Here is a 25,551-nt window from a genome sequence, read left to right as displayed (position 1 = left end):
GGATATGTTAACAGGGATGTACCAGAAGGAAAGGTTTTTGAGAGTTAAACAACTGTATATATACAACATAATTAAAGAAAATTACTGGAAGCCACAAATAGAATTGTAAATGAACATACACATGGAACAAGACTGAGGCATATAAGTTATTTTCATGTCATGAGGTACTACAACAAATATGGATCCAGAACACTGGGGATCAGCCTTTGTGCATGACCTAGTGTAGTCTACTACACACGGAATAAACATTTCCCAGATAAGATCATGTGACAAGCTACCCTAATCAGAAGACCGTCATTTTATATAACAGAAGCTACCATAGGATTTTAGGAAGTCAAATGGCCAACACATTCTTTTACCACAATCCAAAGAGCAACTCTTGGAAGTTAAACAGTCAACACGGCCTTTTACCATGACCATAAGAACAACAATTAAGGAAGATATTCAATACAAATTATAAACAACAAATACCTGAAGACTGATATACAATGACATAGACTTTTATTCAAGCACAAATGTTTTTAAAAAAAATAAGTGCCTCACCATAGACGCTTTAGGATATTTCAAAGTATGTTTATTAGAAAACAAGGTTTTTAACATCACTGCAGATGCGAATTTTAATTAAGTATTCTTCTCACAAATGCCTGAAGATTGTTGCAAACACTGACTTTTTATTCATGCCACCTAGTGTTATTACAAAAGTATTTCACCATAGACGCTTTTAATTATTTTAAATATGTACTTTAGTATATAAGTTTTTAAACACAATTGTAGACACGAATTGTAATTTAAGTATCATTCACACATACTTCCTTACCCCCAACCTCCCCACCCTCCCTTTTCATTTAAAGCACCTAGAACAATAGTTTTTAGGATTCCATGGGACATAGTTTTAAGATCTAATGTGCTTACTGTCCAAATGTTCTCATCTAAGATATTTATATACAGCTGAAGATGACCCCTAAGTGGTCGAAATATGTTCTGTGTGTGCTAATGTATTTTTAATTTTGCCTAAGGCAAAAGAAATAAAGTATCGATTAGGTGGCTTTTTAGATTAATTCGTTGATTATACTCATCGATACGGCCATGAAGTGGACAGCTTGCAATACAATCCAGTAAGTCCAGAGCATAAATCGTGTACAGGAGGGGCCCTATCACATTGCCCTGAATTACTCCACAAGTAATTGTGGTTTGGTCTGATTTGGCTCTTCCGTACACAGCACATTGCGTTCAACCGACCAAACATGACCTCAGCCATGCCAGCAGTTTACCCTGAATGCCATAGTTGTTTTAACAGAAGTCTTTGATGTGACATCTGGTCAAAAGCTTTGCTCTAGTCCAGAGTCACAAAGTCTATTTGTGAGACATCCGTCTGCACCAAAGAAAACTACCAGTCATCAATGACTTTTGTTAAAAGTGTTGTGCAGGATTTTCCAGGAATGATGCCATGCTGGTTTGAGTTCGACAGGTTTCTCTCCTTGAGGAAATCCAGCATACACATGTGCTGTATATATATATATATTAATATGAGTTTAGTTAATTTAAGAATTCATAATTAATGGGTGTATAATTTATTATTGCCTGTATATATGATGTATAATCCACTACAGTATTGTGCAACACACCGTAATATCCAGAATGTATGACAAGAGCGATGTAGAACCTTCCTTACATTGTAACTATGCTATTGGATGCTCTAGAATTCACAAGAAGATATATTGTGACATATCCTTCTAGAAGCCTGGCCAGGCACATAAATAAGAAGGCAGTCTTGATGGTGGTGCGGAGTTATTTTTTTAACGGGAGTTGTTTCTGTGAACTCTTGTTGTGCTTATACCGACATGCTACCGTAGCAGTCTACTGTTTAAAGATGGCAGTCTTAGGTGTCTGATTCTTTGTGATAGGCAGTTGTTAAAAATGGTGATTTATTGATGTGTAACGTGTAGGTAATTGTAAATAAAAACCGTGTACGCAAGTGACAACATTTTGTGTGTGTCTTTGGCGACCGTGACAGGACTTAAAAGAATAATTTTCGAGTGAATAAGACTGTAAGTGCGAAATAGATCAAAATGCAAGTGATAATAGAAAATATGTCCCTACAACAACTCAAAGACGAACTCGCCAAGAGAAATCTTCCGACGAATGGTAAGAAGAAATCACTGCAGACGCGCTTATGAGAAGATCTCTTCGAAAAAGGCGAAGATACCGAAAAGTTATTTTTTTCGAGGTCGACGAACATCCAGATTCGTCATCAGAAGAGGAGGTAAATATTACCAAAATGTGTTCTATGTTAACGAACATGATACAGATAATCAATTCCCCCTTAACAGACCAAATTTCAGTAGTAAATGACAAACTTTCAGACAATTTCAGACGACAATTGCAGTCTAACAGAACAGATTACAGACCACATTTCGAAAGTAAATGACAAAATTTCAGACAAAATTTCTCAAGCGAATACAGTTTTAACCAGACAAATATCACAAGTGTACATGTAGGTTTATAAAGTAGAACAATGCCTAGAATCGAAAATTTCAACCGTAGATGACAAAATTTCATCCCAAATTAGCAACATCACCAATCGATTAACGCAGCAGATATTAACATCAGGTCAAAACTGGCACAGGTTGAACAGATCGATAGTAGGGTAAGCCAGCTGGAAGGGTACACATTGTGACCTTTCCTACCAAGTGAGTGGCTGCGCGATTTGGGTCACATAACTGTCAGCTTGCATTCAGGAGAAAGTGGGTTCGAACCCTCTTTTGGAAGCCCTGAAGATGGTTTCCCATTGTTTCTCATTTTCACACCAGGCAAATACTGGGGCTGTACCTTAATTGAGGCCATGGTTGTTTTCTTCTTACTGCTAGCCATTTCCTATCCCATTGTCACCATAAGACCTGTCTATGTTAGTACAACTTAAAGCAAATTATTTAGAAAAATAAGATTAAAAATGATCTTTCCTACTTTTAAAAGCACCACTCAAACCTATTCGGCGCTGTACCCTAATTAAGGGCACAGCCACTACCTTCCCAATCCTAACCCTTCCCCATCTTTGCATTGCTGAAAGCATGTGATATGTTAGTGCAACATTAAACCACTAGCAAAAAAAAAAAAAAAAAAGAAACTTATTCGTTTACTGATGTCATTTCATACGATCTCTTTACTGGCAACTCAGAACATACTGTTGATTCGATCAGCTTGTCTCCTTTCTCCCAAATTTCCTAGCCCCAAAATTGTAACATTCTCATAACAATACTCTTGTGTGAAATTGGTCAGAACAAACTGTGCTGCTGCTGTGGATCTTTTCCAGTTGTCAAATCGGGTAATCCTGGTGATGACAATTATATCGAAGTATCCTCAAATGCTGAAGGCACTCCAGTATGAAGCAGCCACAATAACTTTGTCACTAACTGTAATGAAGTCTTCAAGTTGAATTTCAAGAGGGCAGTTTGGACAGTGAACTAGATGCTCAAGATCTTGAATTGCACCACAGTCGCAATCAGTATTATGTGTATATCCCATCTCATCAGTGTAGCTTTGGTTCCAGGTATTCCAATTCTTATTCTATTAGGGTTTTCCAGGCAGGCCAAGATTATGAAGTATGTGCTGGATTATCTTCTGTTGGCTGATTCCTCAAGTAATCCCGGTGTGCGTCCCATACTCTAATTGGGGTCTTACCATTGACTTACAAGCCCTCTCCTTTACATCCTTGCTACAACCCCTAAATACTGTTATAACCATACGAAGGGATCTTTAAATATTTAACCTTTATTTACAACATCGTTAATCTGATTATCCCAATGAAGATCTACTCTTGCATTAACGCCCCATGAGGTACATTCACTCCATCAACACAGTAATTAAAGCTAAAGTGACTTCAGCACTGTAATTTCAGACAGCACTTAAAGGGATTGTGGCATTCGAATGGTAATTTTTAAAGACTCTTTCCTAATTCTTCATTTCTACAGCATGTTTCCTATTAATAGTACAGTTTGTGAACTGTTCAGATGCTTCTGTGTTGAAAATATATCATGACAGGACAAAGGGCTGGGTAGATATTGAATGTGTTAGGCAAGAAACAGTGGGGCAATAAGCACCTTGCTACAATTGGTGGTAGAACACAAGCTGGTATACTTCTTTTCACAAGAGATTAATCTCGTGCCTTTGCACATGGACATAGACATACTTCATTGGAGAAGCAACCGTCGCACTCACTTGACTGTATGCGAGCTCGAAGAAAAGTAGAATGTTGCATTAATTTTATTTTATTACGTTTAGAGAGTTTGGAAGAGTACATAATCAATAATATATATATTTGCATATACTTGTTTATAAAATAGTGTTTAAATAATGAGAAATGAAGGCATAAAGCGTGATGTAATACAGGATGCCTTCTTGTTTTGGGGGAAAGTCCCAATCTGTACAGCGTGGAGGTAAGGTGTTGCATCTTTCAGTAGTCAGTGAGTCAGTATTCATAGTGAGAGAAATGGAGCAAGAGGTAGGACTATAACATGCAGTGGAGCACACACGAAGAAAACCACTCAGAAGTGACCATAGGCTGTGCATTGTGAATGTGTTCAATAAATTAAGTGAACAGAATCCAGGTTTAGTCGTTAATTCAGATCCTCACAGTGTTGTTGTATGCGATGTATGGAACTGTACATCCAAACACGAGATGTTGATGGGGTAGAGGTCTGTACTACACACTCAGCAAGTCACCACTCTTTCTTTGGCGGAGGCGTAGACATACCATATTTACATCAGGATTAAACTCTTGTGAAAATAATTATAGTGGCAGCATTACAGTCTGGGGAATCTTCTGTTGGCATTCTCTGGGACCACTGTTCCTTAACAAAACTTGTTTTGGCCTATACTAGAAGAGATAGTACACTGTAAACTGTGCATCTTGGAGAATCTCAGCAAATGACAGTAGTGGTGTCTAAATATGAGGATAGGCCATAATGACCAACTATTGTTTTTGCACAAATACAGGATCTTCCAGACAAATGGAAATATACAGATGGGAATGGGGAGCATAAGGTGCTGTGGAATGTAGCTATGAATAATGCCAAATAGGTTTACCAGGTGTAGGATATAAAATGAGGAGAGGAAACTGTCAGCCATTTTTTTTTTCAATTTGCTTTATGTCACACCAACACAGATAGGTCTTATGGAGATGATGGGATAGGAAAGGGCTATGAGTAGGAAGGAAACGACCGTGGCCTTAATTAAGGTACAGCCCCAGCTGGTGTGAAAATGGGAAACCACGGAAAAACATCTTCAGGGCTGCTGACAATGGGGTTCGAACCCACTGTCTCCTGGATGTAAGCTCACAGCTATGCGCCCCTAACCACACTGCTGGCTCCCCCTGGTATGAAATCCTTGTGTTACATAATGTTTATTACCTTTACGGTAAACCCTGAGAGTGGTCTCCTACATTGTCCATGTGTAAATTTTGCGGTCTCATGTTTTGCAGCGTTGTCATTGTCCTCTGGTGCCCCAAACCATCTTCCATGCAATGGATCTTTCACTTTGGGGATGTAGTCAAAATCACATGGAGATGGGTCCAGTCAGTATGGCCAGATAGATAGATAGATAGATAAGAAATGGGTGAGTCCTGTTTTTGCAGAGCTCCACACGTAGGTCTATGAAGACCCTTTGTGCCCCTTGAACGGGTTTGCCTAGTCCAGACCTAGTGCTCCTATAAAGGATACTAGTGTCCGGATTTTGGCGTTCCTGATGTCCTCCAGGCTCACAAAATGTGAGCCCAGGTATCGATGTCTAGTGTTTGCAAAAGCCTCGCACTGACATAACACATGCGCGGAGGTCTCCTCCTCCTTGCCGCATCTTCTACACATCGGATCCTGGGTGATTTTCATGATGTGTAGGTGTCTCTGTAAGGTATTGTGGCCTGTTAACAGTCCAACTACCATTCTCATTCTGGTCCTATTCAAATTCATTAGGACCTTTTTATAGCTTTGACTAGGCCCTTTGATAAGTTCACGTGCCTGTCTTGCTATGGTTAACCTCTTCCAAATATCTAGGTGAGACTGGTTTATCCATTGGGATATTGCCAGTCTCACACTTCGGAGTGACACTCCCAGGAAGGGCTCTGGTCCTGTGAAGGAACCCATTGAGCCCTGTTTCGCTAGTTTGTCAGCTTCTTCATTTCCACTGATTCCTGTGTGCCCAGGAACCCATAATAAGGTAACTGAGCTAAACTCACACAGCTGATCTAACATCCTTTGGCATTCCCATACCAGTTTTGATGTTAGTATGGCCAGTACTTCCCATCCCTAGTACTGAAGTTGCCTCCGTACAGCCTCTGTTGCATGCGGTATGGCGATGTCATGGAGAAGGATGATATTGTTGAGAAGTTTCAGGTGTTTGTCCCTACTGGCACGATGTAACTCGCTCTCTCTGTAAGAAGGCTCATAGTATGTTGCTGTCACCGTTGCGCCATGTGGAACGAAGTGACATGCAATCACACTTCTGACATTGTAAGGCATAATGACCATCTGCTTCATGGGAGAAGTGTTTTGCGAGAGCTTCCATCTTCATGGTGATCCTCCATGTTGTCATTCTGCAGATTGACGTTGGAGCTCTGGTTCATACACAGTCCCAAAATTAACACGTCGCATCTATCCTGCAGCCTGACTCAGTACTGCAGTCCCATCACCCTGTGCAATGTACCTGTCCAATGCACTGCCATCTTGTGTTGTGCCCATGTACTACGATTGTCATGCTCTCCAGGACATATGATCATTATATGGTAGCACTGTGCAAATTAGAGGGGAAAAAGATATACCCCAACCCTCGTAAATTGCTCTTTCCTTCAATATTTTTTACCTTTTTTCATCAATGTACATTTTCTTATGTTTACAGGCATTCTGTGAAGCTGTCACTGCACAGAACAAACCAAGCAATGCAGAATTACGACAGATGATTGACAACTGTTCTAAGGTTCATGGCCAGCTTACAAAGGATGCTGCTATGGGTTTGTTATAGCTTATTATTTTGTTGATACAGAGAATTGTATGTTTATAGCAGATGGAGAATGTAGTTGTGTTTTTTCTCATCTTTCAGGACAAGGCTTCGACAGGCACCTTTTTGCATTAAGACGTCTTGCTGAACAGCGTGGAGGGCCTATGCCTACATTATTTGAAGATCCAGCATATGCTTCCATAAACCATAACATTTTGTCGACATCAACCCTTTCTTCTGATGCAGTTATAGCTGGAGCATTTGGTCCTGTAGTAAAGGATGGCTATGGCATTGCGTAAGTAGTTTGTTTCATTTTCTTCCAGTTTCTCTCATGGGGCTAAGTAGCTCAGATGATAGAACACTAACCTTCTGAGGGTAAGTTGGCAGGCTCGATCCTGGCTCAGTCAGATTGTATTTAAAGGTGCTCAAATACTGGCATTGCAGAGAACTCCTGCAGGACAAACTTCCAACACCTCAGCATCTCTGAAAATCGTACAAGTAGTTTGTGGTATGTAAAACCAGTAATGTTGTTTTTGTCTTCGTCGTCCATTCTCTTCGTTACTGTGAACTGCCACATAATCCTTACTCATAAGAATATTCCTATTTCTCAAATATATTATCATATTTTACTTTCATTCAAATCTTGAGACAATACCAGCTGCCTTATAGAACTCAAAATGAATGTGTGTTTCATTATAAATAGAAATGGATTTTAAAAGTGTGCGGATGTTCTCTAATTATACCAAGTGAACCACCTGCCCCTAATAATGTAGTTTTATACCACCCACTATGTAGATTAACTGAAAACATCAGTCCCTGTAGTTATGCAAATAAAAAAAATGAATGTCAAGGACATAGTGATGTATCAAACTTTTGTTTATTTGTCCTTATAGCTAACACAAACAGGTTGTATCATGTTAATAAACAAGCAGTGAGCATAGCAATACCACATGTTTATTCTCGTAAAGCTGATAGCCAACATACTTTTAGACTGTGTTTCGACGAGTATCATCGTCATCTGGAGGCATTTCCAACCACAGGCTTGTTCTGTTTGGAATATAATCCTCTCCATTATTTTCTGTCCAGCCCCCACCTCTTTTCTGTCACTGTCGTCCAGTTCCCTTCTCTTGCCTCAATGCTCTTCTTTATATCTTTCAGTCATCTGTCCCTGAAAGTAAATCGCCCTCTGTAGAGGTATCCTACACCCTGTAGTGAACTGAACTAAAATACAGTAAAACCTTGTTAATTCAAAGTCGTTGGGACTAAAAAATCGGACTTCGAATTACGTGATTTCGAATTAACCGCCAATTCGCCATTCAGAAGTGCCAACGCTTGCCGTGTTACAAAATATTCTAAGGCCCGTTACTGCATGCAGTTAACCTTGATTCACAGTTCAAACTTTTCAGTGCCGGGCTGAGTGGCTCAGACGGTTAAGGCGCTGGCCTTCTAACCCCAACTTGGCAGGTTCGATCCTGGCTCAGTCCGGTGGTATTTGAAGGTGCTCAAATACGACAGCCTCATGTCGGTAGATTTACTGGCACGTAAAAGAACTCCTGCGGGACTAAATTCCGGCACCTCGGCGTCTCCGAAGACCGTAAAAGTAGTTAGTGGGACGTAAAGCAAATAGCATTATTATTATTAAACCTTTCAAATGCCATGGAAAAAACAAAGTATTTCCAAAATGCATCCAAGAAAGTGCATTTAGCGTATTCAAATAATGCACTTGGATAACTCACTGACAAACATAACCTTTTGCAACGAAAGAAAGGAAAAAAAAAATAATAAAAGCACGATTCAAAGACGAGGAGAAATCTATGCTGGCTCCCATGTGCAAGTGCTTTATTCATTGGATTACGGTAATGTATGCATTTACCCTGTACTTGCACAGAAAATACCCGATGCCCTTAAAACATCGTGGCTAATCAAACTTTCCTATGACGAGGAGAGAAAGTCTCTCACTTCCTTCTGCATGACAACACAATACAGTCACTCTATCCTTGTACGATTTCCCGCTATGGCACTTCTCTCGTACTTCAGAAATGTAAACCCTTGCCGTGTCACAAAGTATTCTAAAACCCATTGATGCATGCAGTCACCTTGATTCACCTTCTAAATGCCATGGAAAAAACTATTTCCAAAATGTATCCAACAAGGTGCATTAACAATGTTCAAATAATGCACTTATATAAATCACTGACAAACATAACCTCACGCAACGAAAGAAAAATATCACACGATTCAAAGACGAGGTTAAACTATGCTGGTTCCCCTGTGCAAATGCATTCCTTTTTTTGGTTATATGAGCCACGCTTTTTCGTCAACTGTCAGCATCGCCAGTGTTCGCGGATTCTGTTTCTCCACACACTGCCTGCTGTGTGATATTACGGCGTTCCTTAAAACGTTGAATACAAAAGAATTCCGATTTCACTCAAACTTAGCAATTTTGAAACACACTGTAGAAACACCGAAGTGTGTGAAAGTGCTGAAAGCTGCTCCTGTACATTCCGGAAGACGCGTTCTATCATGACGCGGATAAATTTTGAATTCATATTACTCTGTAACTTATTGTTTTAGAATGTAAAGGCAGTTTCGAATTAAAAGTCTGAATTTCGGTAAAGGGGCCAACATTGTACATCGAATTACGAATTACCCGTATTTCGAATTAAACAATTTAAATAATATACAAAACCATATCTCGTGTTTCTGGGAACAAGAGCTTCTTTGAATTAGGTGGCATTTTGAATTAACCAATTTTGAATTATCGAGGTTCTACTGTACTGGTGTTTCACCAGTCAGATGTGACAAGAATTGCTCTATATGTGAAAACTGAAGCTTCATGTACAAGAAAAGAGATTTATGCAATATGGAGCTCAAACCACTGAACGTACTATGGACTGACTAGCACTTCAGTGGTTAACCCCCTCGGCTATGGAATAGATGATATGAAATTAATTTCATTTTGGCCTGTATTGATGATTTCTACTATCAGTACCATATTGAATAGGTGGACCTTCTCATGCTTGTTGGTAGTGATATGGAATAGGTGTACAAGGGGTTTGAATTAAGGATGTCTAGTGTGCATTCTCCTCCATTTTGCTGTTTCATAATTGTATCATGTCACTGTATCACACTTTTAAGCATTAACAGCAGATTTTACTAATGTTGCATGGCCATGCAACTGTCAGCCCTTTGTAGTCCCCTTTGGTATTTCCTGGATGGAATGAGTGAGTCATGCTGGAGACCTCCTGGCCAGCCTGAGGTCATGTGATGGCCTCTGCTTCTATTATGCTTCTCGTCTGCTGTCTTCGTGGACTTTCTCAAAAGGGAAACTAGAACGCACCTATTCTGGCCACACCTCGAAGATAATATTACTTTATCACGAAGTAAATAAAAACAGGCTCTCATAAGCAGATGGTAATCGAGTTGTGTAATTGTGAAGTGTGTAGAGTAGTTAGAGTGAGTCATACTGGGGACCTTCTGGCCAGCCTGAGGGCATGTGATGGCCTCTGCTTCTATTATGCTTCTCGTTTGGTGTCTTTGTGGTCTTTCTCAAAGGGGAAAGTAGAACGCACCTATTCTGGCCGCACCTCGAAGATACTACAACTTTATCATGAAATAAATAAAAACAGGCTCGCATGAGCAGATGGTAGTTGAGTCGTATAATTATGAAATGTGTTATTGGTTCATTATTAGAAATTGTAAATTTTCCTCCTTTCATTCTTGATTGCCAGTGTTTTGCTCCATTGTGCCAATTTAGGCTTGTCAGGTGATAACTAGAACACCTACCAACACGCATGACTAGTGTATATAGAGGAGGCCACAGCACAGGCTACTTGGACCCTCAGGCAGTGCCAATGCATTGTGAGAGACTTGGTCTCTTTTAAAACAAATGATGCCTGCTAGGCGATCAGATAATATAGATTTCCCATAGGGAACTTGAAACATTTGTCCGGAATGAGTAAATTCATAATTCCAATATGATTGGTCTGTTTCTATTGGTAGTTTCTCTGCACTTTTACTCATTTTGATGTGTTTACCTAAGGTGAACCTTTCACAGTTGTTGCAGTTTTCATTGATGCACTCAATCTTCTGGCACCATGTGGCATTATACACAATTGTGTTCTCATGACCTGAATAGTAGCTGCACCTTACATATGAGGCGTCCAGATGCAAAATGCAGTAAATCCACTTTTGCTCGAAAATGAGTTGTTGCCACCATTTTGTTCTCCATGCTGTCGTCTGTTGAGTAGACCCTTAAAACTCAAGCAAAACTGCTTCCATCTACTTTAAATCACACCCCGAAAACAGCCTACAGATGCAGAAGTGTGTGTATCCACATCTGTTTGCAAATGAAAACTGAGTGAATCCATTTTCATCATAAAGAAGCAGAACTTGGTGTATCCTGACCAAGCGTCATTACTTAAGGTGGTTTCCAGGTGCAAAACTAGCTTAATATACACGGTGTCCTGCGTTTGAATAATGCTATTTACAAGCTTTTTTCTTCATGGATGTTAGTTCTGAGCTTGTGCACAAAGCTAAGGCAAAAACTTATGATGAACTGAAAGTTGAGGACAATGGTGAAATAACCTTCACATTTGATTGCCAGAAAAACCTTACATTGCCTAAGTTGCAAGATCAAAGTGCTTATTATATACGCCAAATGTATGTGTACAATTTTACGATCTGCCAAGGCCCATCAGGTGTGTGGAAAAACCAGGGAAATGCTTTTATTTATACTTGGAAAGAAACCGATTTTGCAAAGGGATCTAATGAGATTGTGTCCTATGTGCATCACAGGTTAACATCAACAGATTTGAATGGCATCCACACCATCCACCTAACGTTGGACAGCTGTGTAGGGCAAAACAAGAACCATACAGTGCTGGGTATGCTGTGCTTTTGGCTAACACAAGAGGCTCCTGTCAGTGTGAAACGGGTGTAGATCTTCTATCCAATGGTTGGACATTCTTTTCTACCACCCGATAGAATTTTTGGTCGAATAGAAAAAGTTCTCAGGTCGAAAGTTACTGTCATAATACCGAGTGAGTACCATGAAGTATTCAAGGATCACGGAATAGTTTTCCAGCTGGGAGCAGATGTCGTCAATCGGTGTTGGAAAGATGCAGTTGCTGATGTCGTCAAGCCCTGTGGTCAGTGGCACTCTGTAAAAAGGGTTGTGATCACCAGCAGTAAACACGGAAACGCACTAGTAAGAGGTGAAGTGGCCTACAGAATGGACGCTGGTGAAGGGAGAGGGATATGCAGACGTGGCAAAACTTACTCGGCTATGAAGCCGAATGTTATCCAGATTGGAAGAGCCTTAAAGGAAGTGAAAGTTAGGGATATTGATTTCTGCTTAGAAAGCATTTCGGGGAGACTTGGGAAGAAAACGAAGATCTTGTTTTCTATAAGAAATGGATTCTCAAACAGCTGTGAACAATGCGGAGGAGGACTCAGAGTGTGAAATTCATCCAGAAGACAATGAGTTGCCTGTGTAATTTCGATGGAACAGGACAGGACTTGCAAGGTTGCGGCCTTTTTACTTCTTGCAGACTATCATTTGATGTCATATACTACGTAATCACACACTTGTAGTCAATAACTAATTTAGTTTGTTATTTGAACCAGCATTAAGGCATCTTCTTCCCAATTACGTTGTGATAATATCTCTACAGAAGCAAACCTACCTAGATCCATGAAAACAGGAGCAAAACTTGGTGAATCTAAAACATTTTTAGGTAATAACTAAAATAATAAAACCCCAATATTTTAAAGATTGTCATAAAAATAGTCTGTAAGTAAATATAAATCTACAATGAAAAGGAATTTTGCATATCTGCGAGTCAAAGGAAGTAAGACTTTTTCGTGTTTCCTGAAAAAAAAAAAATGTTCTGGTGCACTCACAGCGTTTTGCTTCTGGATGCCTCATATATAAAGTCATGGAAGATCTTGGGATATTACCATATTGCCCCAAATATAAGGCGGGGATTTTTACGTTAAAATGACCTAATAAAACCTGCAGTCGTTTTATATTGGCAGCCTAACATTTAAAAATTTTGTATCATTTCCCATCTGTACTGGCTTGTGCAATGAATGTCTGAACGTGCTTCACAGCTGAGTTGGAGGTCATGAAGAAACTGACATTTCTAGATTTTTTGCCCCAGTTTGTGGCTTGTGATTAGTAACAGACAGAATCAAATAATAAAACTTATTCAAAAACTTTTGAGAATTGATACTTGCATTTGAAACCATATTCACGAGTACAACATTTACCTTTAAAAGTTGAGAAGGCCTAATGGTAATTTATCCATCTCTTACAGAAACATACTATGTATACTGGTGACCATATAACAAGGAAGGATAGAAAAGAAGGGATTTTGTCATTATATCTGACACTTATGTATCGGTTGTGCTTTATTTTATTAGATTATAGAACTAAAAACTACTTGTGATCAATTCTTGCTTGACCGGGCGAGTTGGCCGTGCGCGTAGAGGCGCGCGGTTGTGAGCTTGCATCCGGGAGATAGTAGGTTCGAATCCCACTATCGGCAGCCCTGAAGATGGTTTTCCGTGGTTTCCCGTTTTCACACCAGGCAAATGCTGGGGCTGTACCTTAATTAAGGCCACGGCCGCTTCCTTCCAACTCCTAGGCCTTTCCTATCCCATCGTCGCCGTAAGACCTATCTGTGTCGGTGCGACGTAAAGCCCATAGCAAAAAAAAAAAAAAAAAAAAATTCTTGCTTGATTTGGTGTTATTCTTTGATGAGCTCGTCTCATGAAAGTTGCTGACCCAAAAGAAGTTTTCAAGGCAAGGTGACAAAGTTTCCCTGGTAAAACTTGATTCAAAGTATTGAGATATTTAACTCATGTAATTTATGTACGAGTTTTTGTAAGATTATAATTATACATATTTCATTATTGTGATGTTTAGCCAAATTGATGATGGTTTTAATCCGTTCTTGGATTTTCCATTCTGTGTTGTATGCTCTTTTTTTTTTTTTCTGTAGTACCTCCAAAGATGAAGAATTGAGGTTCCACTGTAACTAGGTGTTAACGGAAGGAAAGATTTTCGCTGGGGTAATCACATTAGTCTGCCTCTGTGGTGTAGTGGTTAATGTGATTAGCTGCCACGCTCAGAGGCCCGGGTTCGATTCCCGGCTCTGCCACGAAATTTGAAAAGTGGTACGAGGGCTGGAACGGGGTCCACTCAGCCTTGGGAGGTCAACTGAGTAGAGGTGGGTTCGATTCCCACCTCAGCCATCCTGGAAGTGGTTTTCCATGGTTTCCCACTACTCCTCCAGGCAAATGTCGGGATGGTATCTAACTTAAAGCAACGGCTGCTTCCTTCCCTCTTCCTTCCCTCTTCCTTGCCTATCCCTTCCAATCTTCCCATCCCCCCGCAAGGTCCCTGTTGCGCATAACAGGTGAGGCCGACTGGACGAGTTACTGGTCATCCTCCCCAGTTGTATCCACCGACCCAGAATCTGAAGCTCCAGGACACTGCCCTTGAGGTGGTAGAGGTGGGATACCTCACTGAGTCAGAGGGAAAAACCAACCCTGGAGGGCAAACAGATAAAGAAGTAATCACATTAATGGGATTGTAAATATAGGTAAGAGATCTCTTCATATGGTTATGAGTGTATTTAGGGATTATATTTAGTGTGTGAGGAGTTTTGCCCATTGTGCTAATTTGGGCTCATCAGTTGATAACTAGCACACCTACCAAAATGCATGGCTAGAGCAGATAGTGGAGGCCACTGCATAGACCCCAATTAGAGTATGGTACCAATGTATGGAACCCTCACCAAGGATTACTTGATTCAGGAACTGGAAAAGATCCAGAGGAAAGCAGCGCAATTTGTCCTGCGTTATTTCCAACAAAAGGTGTTATGAAAATGTTGCAATTCTTTGTTCCAAGCTGTCAGCAGAGAGATGGCATGGAATGACATTAGTAGATGAATTAGCTTTAATTGAGTTTTTTTAAATTAGAAAAGATCATAATATGAAGATAAAGTTGGAATTCAAGAGGACAAATTGGGGCAAATATTTGTTTATAGGAACAAGAATTAGGGATGATACAATAATTTACCAAGGGCAATAAATATCCATCTTCTTTGCAATTATTTAAGAAAAGACTAGGTTAACAACTGATAGGGAATCTGCCACCTGGGCAACAGCCTTAAATGCAGAAGATAGATTGATTGATTGATTGATTGATTGATTGATTGATTGATTGATTGATTGCATTCTAATGCTTTGCTTAGTGAGTGGGGGCCGATGACCTTCGATGTTAGGCCCCTTAAAACAACAAGCAAGCATGATCAAGCTTTGTGAGTGTTTATCATTAAAGCAGTGTTGACACAATTTTTTTTTTTTTTTTGGAATAAATTTGCTCTCATTTTGCGTACTCGTTACATTGTGGCAACCAAAAAACATAAACATGTTTCACTGATTTTAGAAGAGAAGTTAAGTGTGCTTGAAAAAATTTCAGATGAAAGTGGTAGATGATGTGAATATTACTGGGATTAAGGACTAGAGGAAGAATAGGAAACAAGTAGAAATTCATACAGTGATAGATTATATGGGAAGAGGATTGTAAAATGTTCAAAAAGCCTCAATCTGAACTGTTGGATCATGCTTTCTGGATGTGGTTTTCTCAGGAAAGAAGAACAGGAACTCCATTGTCTGGCCCCATTATAAAGAAAAAGGTGCTTGCTTTGAATAACAAATTGGAAGGAAAATGATAATTTTACTGCAAGTGAAGGCTGGTTGCATCACTGGAGAAAACTTCACTGGATTTGAAATGTGGTGATTTCAGGCAAGAAGCTCTCAGTTGATGATGTAAATTAAGTGTATTTGTTTCACAGTTTGAGGAAATTGTTGAGGAACATGACTTAACACCCGATCAAGTGTGTAATATAGATAAATCAGGTCTGAGCTGTAAGGTACTTGCTCAAAGAATTCTTGCCACCCGTGGAAAGACACTGTGGAAGGGACGCAAAGGAGAGTGACTTTTGCTACTTGCAGCAATGTTAATGGTGACCCTAAATTACTGCTCTTTATAATTTAATTGGCAAATCAAAAATGACGAGGGCATTCAAAAATATCAATTTGTCATCCCTGCCAGTGTATTACGCCATCAAACATTGGTCTGGATGGACAGTAGCCATTTTAAATCATGGTCCTTTTGGCACCTGCAGTTGAACGACATTTGAATGCAAAACAACTCCCTGTATGTGCCATTTTGGTGTTATATGCGTCATCGCATCCATCTGAACAGGAACTAAAAATGGGAGAAAGCTGTATTTCTTCCACCCAGCATTGTTTCTCTCATACAACCTATGGATCAAGGGGTAATTGAATGGTTAAAGAGCCGATATTACCGGAAATAGATATGTTCAAATGAACGACATTGATGAGTGGCTTTCTGGAAATGATGTTCACTGCACAATGGAAGAAGAACTAGACAACGATCATATCACTGCAACTGTTATCCAGAGTGTAGACGATACTGAAAAAAGAAGACAGGGTTGAAAACTATGTGTCTCATGGTCGAGTATCCCATGCAGACTCCAAGCAGGCTTTCAGTTTAGCTCTTTTGTACTTTGAACAGAATTGTTGTTTGACACCTATGGACGTTTGGTAGGGGGGGAATAGTTTCAAAATCCCATCTTGTGGCAGACAGAGAAGCATTACTGACTTTTTTTATTCTTATATGTTTAAGGTATACCTATTTATTATTGTGTTATATGTACTTATTGTACTTTTATTGGTATGTACAGTATTTCAAGTAAATATTATTGCTCCTCAGATAATCAGACTTTTCTTGCATTCTGACCAAGTCCAGTGTGCCTTGCAGGATATGGCTAACTGGCTAGCATATTTTTCCTTGTCTGTTGATAGATTCTCCGCGATGAAATGTCACTCTTTTAGCCTATCCCCAAAGCTGAAATCAATATCACTGTCATTGTTTAGTACATCTTCAACAAAATATGTTGTAATTTTCACGACACTAACACTCACTAAATGTTGCGAACTGCTCAGCTCGCCTCGACTCAAAGCCATAGTTATGAGTGATAGTGATCTAACCTAAATATTCAAGGCATATTATTTGTATATCATGGGCTATTTATAGGTCTGTATGTTTATTATAAGGTAAGTAAATGGGTCAGATAGCATCTGCTTGCATTTTTAATTCTTAGTGAGAGCTAGTCAGCATATCTAATTCAAAATGAGGAAATGATATTGCTGGCATTAAACTCTGTATGGGTTTCTTTCATAAGGCAAGCGAAAATGTCTGGCTGTGTACATTGTACAGTCTGAACACACTTTTTTAACTACTGTTGGCATTATCTTGCAACTAACTTAAATAAAAAGAAGAAACTTCTAAAAAAGCTATCAATATAATACCTCAAATATTGACATACTATGTCTGTAGAGGAAAGATTTACAATCGCTGTAGTATTGGTTTCATAAAATGAATTAAATAAAATGACCAAAGATATGAATGGTTTTCCAATCACAACACCTATTGATTAACGTGGTTGTGCCAGCTGGAGATTTTAATGGGCAACGATGAATTGGGTTAAGCATTTGTAATGGTTTCCTTCATCTGTTGACATGCTATATACAATGTTGGAGAAATTTATGTAGTGTGGTCATCTTGTAGCAAGGGTTTAAAATGTTCCACTGATTGTGGGATACATTCATTCATTTCTTGAATGCGCAAAACATTAAACCTGCTCACATTCATTGCTAAGTATGTGAGATGTATAGTGAAAGTTGAAAGTGCAGTGACTGATGAAATGGTGAGGAAATTGCTGTGAACGTTCATTGAAGGTCGTTAACATCTGCGTTCGTGGCCGACTGTCTGCCGTCACAGAGGATTTGGTGTGTATAGGTGAAGCAAAAGTTAGTGAGGACAGGTGGTACACAATTTTTTCACACACTGTTCTTTTCCCACAATGTTCAAAGTTCTCTATTATATTTTGACAGATCGCATGGGATTTTGGAAAGTGTGTGCATGGTCATTGCCAAAACACCTCACTGAAGAACACAAGACTAATGAATGGGCAGTGCATTGGCTGTTCTCACATGATATGGTGAAGAAGATGATGTGCTAAACCATTGTGTTATAGGAGACGGGGAATGGGTATCCCACATCACACCTGAATCAAAGTAGCAATCCTTGGAGTGGAGGCATTCAACGTCAGCAGTGAAGGAGTTTCAAACAAACAAGTTTCAACCTGAAAGATCATGTGCACAGTTTTTGTGAGACATAAGGCATTTTGTTCTTTGAATACGTTGTGACGCTACAAAATCTGCATTGTTCGATTCAGAACAAGTGGTGTAAAATGTTTTCCTGTGGAATTATCTTGCTTCATGACAATGCCAGACCGCACACAGCTAATCAAACGCAGAACTTCATCGCATCATTTGGTTGGGAACAATTATTGCAGTACCCTCTCCCCCCTACAGTCCTCATTTGGCACCAAGTCATTTCCATCTTTTTCCTTCACCTGAAGGAGTTACATGGTGGTAGGCAATTGTTTTGATGATGATGATGATGATGATGATGATGATGATGATGATGATCTTAAAAGAGTACAGACAGTACAGACATGGCTTTTAATACAAGCGTCATCTGTTCTATGACAGAGGCATATGAAAATTGGTGCTCCATTATGACAAATGCCTGGATAATGGTGGTGACTTTGTGGAAAAGTAGTTTACGATGTGTAGAAACCAAAGAAAAGTAAATGTTCTCAAAATAATGCTTGTTTCTTTGAAAAAAATGGTACTTATAAAAAAAAATGCACCTCATACTTAATATAGATGAACAGATTTTTTGCAGGCATTTCTTTTATATGTCAGAATTATGAATGTAGAATGTAGTTGTTTTATTACCAAATCTGGCCACCTGTATTAATGGGATGTCATTGAAAACAAGATAACAGTTCATAAATCTGTTGAAATTGTTTATTATGAAGTTAATCATGTCCATTCAACACCGTCAGGTGTCCAAACTGTGAGCATCCTCATACCTTTCATATCTATAATATCAATTCTCCTGCCATAAAAGATCTAATTTGATGTTTGAGTATATTACTTTCCTACTTTGGTTGATGAGATAATAGTATGTTTTAACCTCCATAAGTGACTAAAAATATTATATTAAAGTTCAGCACTCATTTTTCTAATCCTCTGTGGCTCAGACGGCAGCGCATCGGCCTCTCACCGCTGGATTCCGTGGTTCAAATCCCGGTCACTCCATGTGAGATTTGTACTGGACAAAGCGGAGGCGGGACAGGTTTTCCCTGTCATCATCTTTCATTCCAGCAACACTCTCCATTCTCATTTCATACATCTATCAGTCATTAACAAATCAGTTTGGGAGTGGCGACCCCATCGTACTGATAGCCCGTATATTGCTTCATTCATTCCATCCCTGACCCGGTCAATGACTGGAAAACAGTTTGTAGGTTTTCATTTTTCATTACTCATTTTTCTAATTTCATTTTTGTTGTTACAGATACAGTATTTTCAAGGACCGTCTTGGCACTATAGTAAGCAATTACCCACCTCATCGCGATGGAAAGGACTTCACTGAATGTCTGCGATCATCATTTCAAGATATATATGACGTGTTACATCGTGCAAAGTAATCTTAAATGAAGCTGTACATGTGTGTCTTAGTTTGATGACATCCACTAGGAGCTTTTATTAATTTATTTTTTTCTCCTTTAATAGTATTTATTTGTAATGTAAACTCTACCAAGTTCTGTGCTAATTTATTTTTGAGGTCTATATGGGAATTATGGGTAAATGGAAAGATTAAGGATGGTGATGACTATGAGTGAAATAGATGAATTATGTCTGGGTTGCTTGAATTATTACGACCTGCTATTAGGGTTGCCAGATTCTCAAAATGAAAATAAGGAACAAACTTATGACTATCATGGACTAAAGCCTAAAATAGATGATTAGCTAATTACAGAGATTGGAATCCAGTGGGGAATTATTTCCATTAAATAAAACGATGATATCATATGTTACTGAAACAAAACTTGTACTACCTATTGAGTGATCCATGGGGTTAGGAGCACGCAGCGGTGAGCTTGGATTCAGGACATAGTGAGTTTGAACCCTACTGTCAGTAGCACTGAAGATGGTTTTCCATGGTTTCCTATTTTCATATCAGGCAAATGCTGGGGATGTATCTTAATTAAGTCCATGGCCGCTTCCTTCCCACTCCTAGCCCTTTCCTATCCCATCATCGCCATAGGATCTATCTGTGTCATATAATATAAAGCAAATAGTAAAAATAAAAAATAAAAAAATTATTGTACTACTTAATGTTAGGTTAATTGCCAGTCAGACATACACACATCATAGCTTGCAATGAATTAAAACTGATCAGTTAACATATTTACTGCCCTTTTTAGCTATACTTAACGTAGCATTCTTAGAAACAATCCTTCTGATGGAGGATAAGCACATATGAACCTTGCAGTGACAATATTGCATTTGACAAACGGCATTGCCATCACTTTTTGGAAAGATGTGTAAATAGCATTAACAGCAGGACTGCCAAGCATCCCTTTTGTTATGGGGCAGTACTGTATTCCTGCTAAATGCCCCTTGCCTAGTTTACCTCCTGTCCGGAATTGCAACTGGTCCGTATTTCACCATATTTTGAACCTACAAAGAAGTTTAAAAAAATGTACCATGTAATAGATATTCTTCTTTTGAGACCACATTGAATTATTTTAATCAACCCCTTGGTTTGTCAAAATCTTGGTAGGAACTGTCCGAGCCTTGCGGTCCTCCCAGTACTTCTTCATACGTGTTGATATTCTAGCCCTTTCTTGTGTAGAGAATATTCTAGTTGGGATTTTCTTCTTTGTGAGTGCAAAATGAAAAGTCATATTTTTAAGGGTTGTGTTTACTTTTTTCTTATCCATAGTGACATCGGGTGTAAGGCCAATTTCTTTCAAATCCTCACTCATTTCTTTTATCCATCTGAATCCAGTTGAAGTATTTTTTGAAACAAGATTGTACTGCACTAGCTGTTTCAGAAGTCATGAATCTGGCATTCTCAGGATGTGACCAAAGTGCTCTAGTCTTTTCTTGCACGTGATATCAGTAATGGGTTCTAATTTCTGATATACAGCATTGTTAGGTACTATTTGCCGTTGCCCATCTTTTTGATAGCTTTTATTGATACAAATTCTTCCAGTTCTTCTTTCAGTCCTCTGTAATCTGTCAGTTTTGGATTGTTTGTTTAGATGGAATGTTTCTGCGGTATATGTGGCTTCTGGCTTTATGACTGTATTGTAATGTTTGATTTTTGCATCAATGGATAAGCATTTCTTTTTGTAAATTTCCCAGGTTAGTTTTTGTCCCTTCTTGTTTGCTCTTATCTGAATTGAAGGTTTTTCATTTAAATTATTTGTTATTAACACACCTTGATATTTGAATTGTGTTACAGTTTTAATTTTAGTACCATTAATATGAATTTCTTTTAATGGTGTTGGTTTTGGGAGCATAATTTCTGTTTTCTCAAATTATATGTTAAGGCCAATTTTATTTGCAATGGTATGAAGTTCTGATATTTGAGTTTTTGCTTCATCTAAATCTTTGGCCAGTAATGCCATGTCATCCGCAAAATCAAGGCAATTTGTTTGGATTTTTCTATTTTAATATTTGGAGGGCATTTCCTAAACCATTCTCGCATTACCATTTCTAGTACACAATTAAATAGTAATGGTGATAAGCCATCACCCTGCCGTAACCCAGTAGTTACTTCGAATGGGTCTGATAATTCGCCTCTGAACTTCACTTTTGATTTGGTGTCTGTAAGAGTTAATTTTATCATATTTACTAATTTAGGATATTAGTAATTCTAAACAAATTTACACATCTTCAAGACCATGATTCTAAGTCATTTTCCACCACTGGGGCAGCACGCTTTGTCGTTGAGCCTCAAAATATTGTTATGTGACAGTGTTGAGGGGAGAAATGCAGACCCACAACACATGTATCACTTACAATGAAAATTTGTTGAAATAGTTCATACTATACTGAACCTTTCTGGTCAGAGTTCTAAACTGAAATATTATCACATAGAAGTTTTTCTAGGAGCAATGGCGATATGCTCGACTTGAGGTTCCAGCATGGTGGAGCTCGCCTCACAATAGTTGTCTGCCTTAATTTCGAGACGCTTTCGATAAGCCTTTTGACACTCAGCATTTGTGATTTTGGACATTTTTGTAATTCTGAGAAGCCACTCTAGAATGTGTTTTCTATTGTTTTGAAACCATCCTTCTATCCATATGTCATGATATTTTAGGAATGAAAGACATTTTTCCTAACTTCTTTGCACCACAATTTTTCAAATGTTCACAATTTGATATTGTCCACCGTATACTTATAGAACTCACCGAGACGAATAAACGACAACTCACATGACATGATACTACATTGGAATCCAGAGCTACACTTTTGTAAGCTGCACGGCACAGTGATTTTAGTACTTGATACTATTGCATCACATGATGATGTACTGAGGTCGGATTCTTGTTAGACGATACAGTGATCGTTCCTCTTAGCAATGAGATATTGAACACTATCATTGCTCATGTCATCTATAAATGATTTCAATTTTAAACTTTCATGGTTTTGTAATGCCCATTGGCCCTATAACATTCTGAAACAGTAGATGTTTTCTATGTTGAAAGCTGAAATGTACAATGAAATAAAATGTAAATTTCAGTTTCATCATTATTTTCATTTTCCTTTGTCCAGCTCCTGCCAGGTCGGGTGTTAATGGTACTTCTCCACCGTTGTCTCTCCTTCCACCACTCCTCTTCAGTAATTTTATTCCAGTCCAATCTTCTTTTTCTTATGCTGTTCTTGACGGAGTCAATCCATCTTGCTCTGGGTCACTCTCTTGCCCTCTTTCCTTCTATCTTAGCCTCCAGCACTTGTTTTGGTATCCTTCCCTCCTCCATCCTCATAACAAGTCCAAACCATCTCAATTTATTATTTCCCATCCTGTCACTCAGTTTTTCTACCCCTATCTCTTTTCTGGCCTTAATATTTCTTACTCTGTCTCTTCTAGTCTTCTCTACCATACTCCTCAGGAACTTCATCTCACTGGCCTGAATTTTACTCTCATCTTTTGCTGTCAATGTCCACGTCTCTGATACATATGTTAATATGGAAGTATAGTACATCTTGTACATTATCTGTTTAGATTTCATAGGAACTTCTCTGTTCCACACCAAGTTCCTTATATTCTGGTAGAACGTATTTCCCGCTTGTACCCTATTGCTGATCTCCTTACCCAACCTTGCATCTTGCATTATTTCACTTCCCAAATATTTGAAGCATTAACCACCTCAAGGTTTTATCCCCTAATACTAACAGTTCCTTTTCCTTCTCTTTCTCCTCTTGTTATCACCACTATTTTGATCTTCTCCACACTAATTTTCATACCATATTTCTTAATATTATCATTTAAAGCCTCTAGTTTGATTTGCACTTCTGTATTGTTGACTCCCCAGATCACTATGTAATCTGCAAACATCATTTTCATAACCCCTCTATATGTTGCCTTCGCTTCCTTCAGAATTTCATCCATAACCATTATAAATATGAGTGGAGACAACACACTTCCCTGTCTTAGTCCAGTTTAATGAATGAATTTATTACTACATTGAACTATAACAGTATACAATAATAGATTTATCATTCTGAAAGTTGCAATCTTGCAATATGAGTCTCTTTGATTTTCTGATTGCATATCTGTCCCGTATTTTTATTTCAAATATCTGGCAATCCTGATTGATAGTGCATGATGTATGTTACATATGTTACAGTGTCGTACTCCGAGGGAAACTAGCAATCATTATGATAATGAAGCAAATTAAACCATCTAAAACCTCAACCTATCAACAAGACAAAGACAATTTTTTTTAGAAAGTAGTTACTTGAAGATAATTTATTTTACAGTCTGAATCATTATTTAAAAATAATTCTGATTGTGAATCAAAACAGCAATAACAAAGAATATTACCTATTTTATACCTTATGCAGAACAAACAAAAAAAAAGAGAGAAAATTGCCATACTGTTCTTTAAAAAATTGTGTGCCTGGCAACCCTACCTGCTGTGGAACTCAACAGATAGCACACCTGATCATTACTCAGTATAAAGAGCAAGATTCTCTTTTAAAGATTAATTATGTTTTCAGATGGATCACAACTTTAGTCTTCCTATACATCTACAATCTAAAATGAACCCTGAGAAACATCTTTATAGTTAGAGATGGCTGTTCCGGATGCTCCTCAAGTGCATTTGCAACTATAACAGAATGATTAATGTACTTGTCTAGTAACTGGGAAGTGGTGATGTTGTTTTAAGAGGTGGCAGAAGAGTGTTGGGGAAAGCAGTGTGATTTTCTGTCCAAAATTGGGAAAACTTTGATGTGAGTCCAACTGAGCCTCACGGCACTTGTTGCTCTTTGTTCATTACTATAACACTTTCATAATTTTAATTAAAAGTTTTTAAAATTAGGTATCTGCTCCCATTGGTGATTGGTGCTTTAAAGGACAAAACAACAAAACAGTCTCTCTGGCTCCTTGCACATGTGTGCTATTTTTATTCCAGGATTTAAACTTTGTTTTGAAATGATAAAAAAAAAACTTGTCACTGCACAAGCTAAGAGGTTTGAGTTGGATAGGTAATCACCTCTTCTCTTAATCCTTAGGATTTCATGATTGGATCACAGCACAGTCGATCAATAAATAAGTTTCTTAAATTTCAGGCAATTCATGTCATCAAGATTTAATTTGAGGAAAAGTGTTGAGCTTCCTTGTATTTGTTGAGACAAAGCCGCATGGCACGGCGCAGCGAGTTTAGTACATGAAGATGGTGGTGCTACTGCACTACCTGATAATATTGAAGCAAGGTCAGATCCTGTTAAAAGACAGAGTAATCTCTTCTTTGCTATGAGATATAGATCATTGTCGTTGCAGATGTCGTCTAGAAATTATTTTGATTTTAATCTCGTATTTTTGTAATGTTTATCAGCCCAACTACGATTCTGCAAGTACAGACTTTTCTGTGTCAAAAAAATGGAATTTAAAATACATATCATAATCATAGTTATCGTCTATAAATATTAAACCATATTCTTCAGAATGTTTTATAATTGTTATTCTTTATATTCTCCCTGGAATGCCCGTTTTGAGGAAGAATATTTTTAAAAATTTATGCACAGCCTTTAGCCTCGTTTGTGGGAAGAAGGTGAACTAGAATGTTATTATTATTATTTTTTTTTTTTTGTTCATCACTCAGGTTATATAAATCTGTTTTGTCAGCATTTTAGTGCAAATTTTCTAATTTTTTTTATAACAGTGCATCCTAATCAGTCAGTCAACGAGTTATGATTTTTTTAAACATAGTTGTGTCACTTGTGTTTTCTGTTAGGTAGTTTCTTAAGATTTGTTTATTACATCAAATGAAGTCTACCTTTGTTATTGCTTTTGCTAGTCATCTTTAC

The 25,551-nt window shown here is 38.4% G+C and overlaps 1 protein-coding gene across 3 annotated transcripts in view; it reads left to right on the top strand.

Annotated features, from left to right (window-relative positions):
* Window positions 1–24,109, top strand: part of CPT2 (Carnitine palmitoyltransferase 2) — a 118,053-nt gene extending 93,944 nt beyond the window's left edge. For all 3 annotated transcript variants that reach the window (XM_067145874.2, XM_067145873.2, XM_067145875.2), the window contains exons 11-13: window positions 6,886–6,997; window positions 7,087–7,279; window positions 19,517–24,109. In XM_067145874.2, coding sequence (XP_067001975.1) covers window positions 6,886–6,997; window positions 7,087–7,279; window positions 19,517–19,649 — 438 coding nt within the window. In that variant the 3' untranslated portion in view covers window positions 19,650–24,109. The remainder of the gene's footprint in view (window positions 1–6,885; window positions 6,998–7,086; window positions 7,280–19,516) is intronic.
* The last annotated feature ends 1,442 nt before the right edge of the window (window positions 24,110–25,551 follow it).

This window comes from Anabrus simplex, chromosome 4 (assembly GCF_040414725.1).
Source record: "Anabrus simplex isolate iqAnaSimp1 chromosome 4, ASM4041472v1, whole genome shotgun sequence".
NCBI lineage: Eukaryota > Metazoa > Arthropoda > Insecta > Orthoptera > Tettigoniidae > Anabrus > Anabrus simplex.
The sequence above is the reverse complement of the archived record's forward strand: the minus strand, read 5'-3'. Positions and strand labels throughout refer to the sequence as shown.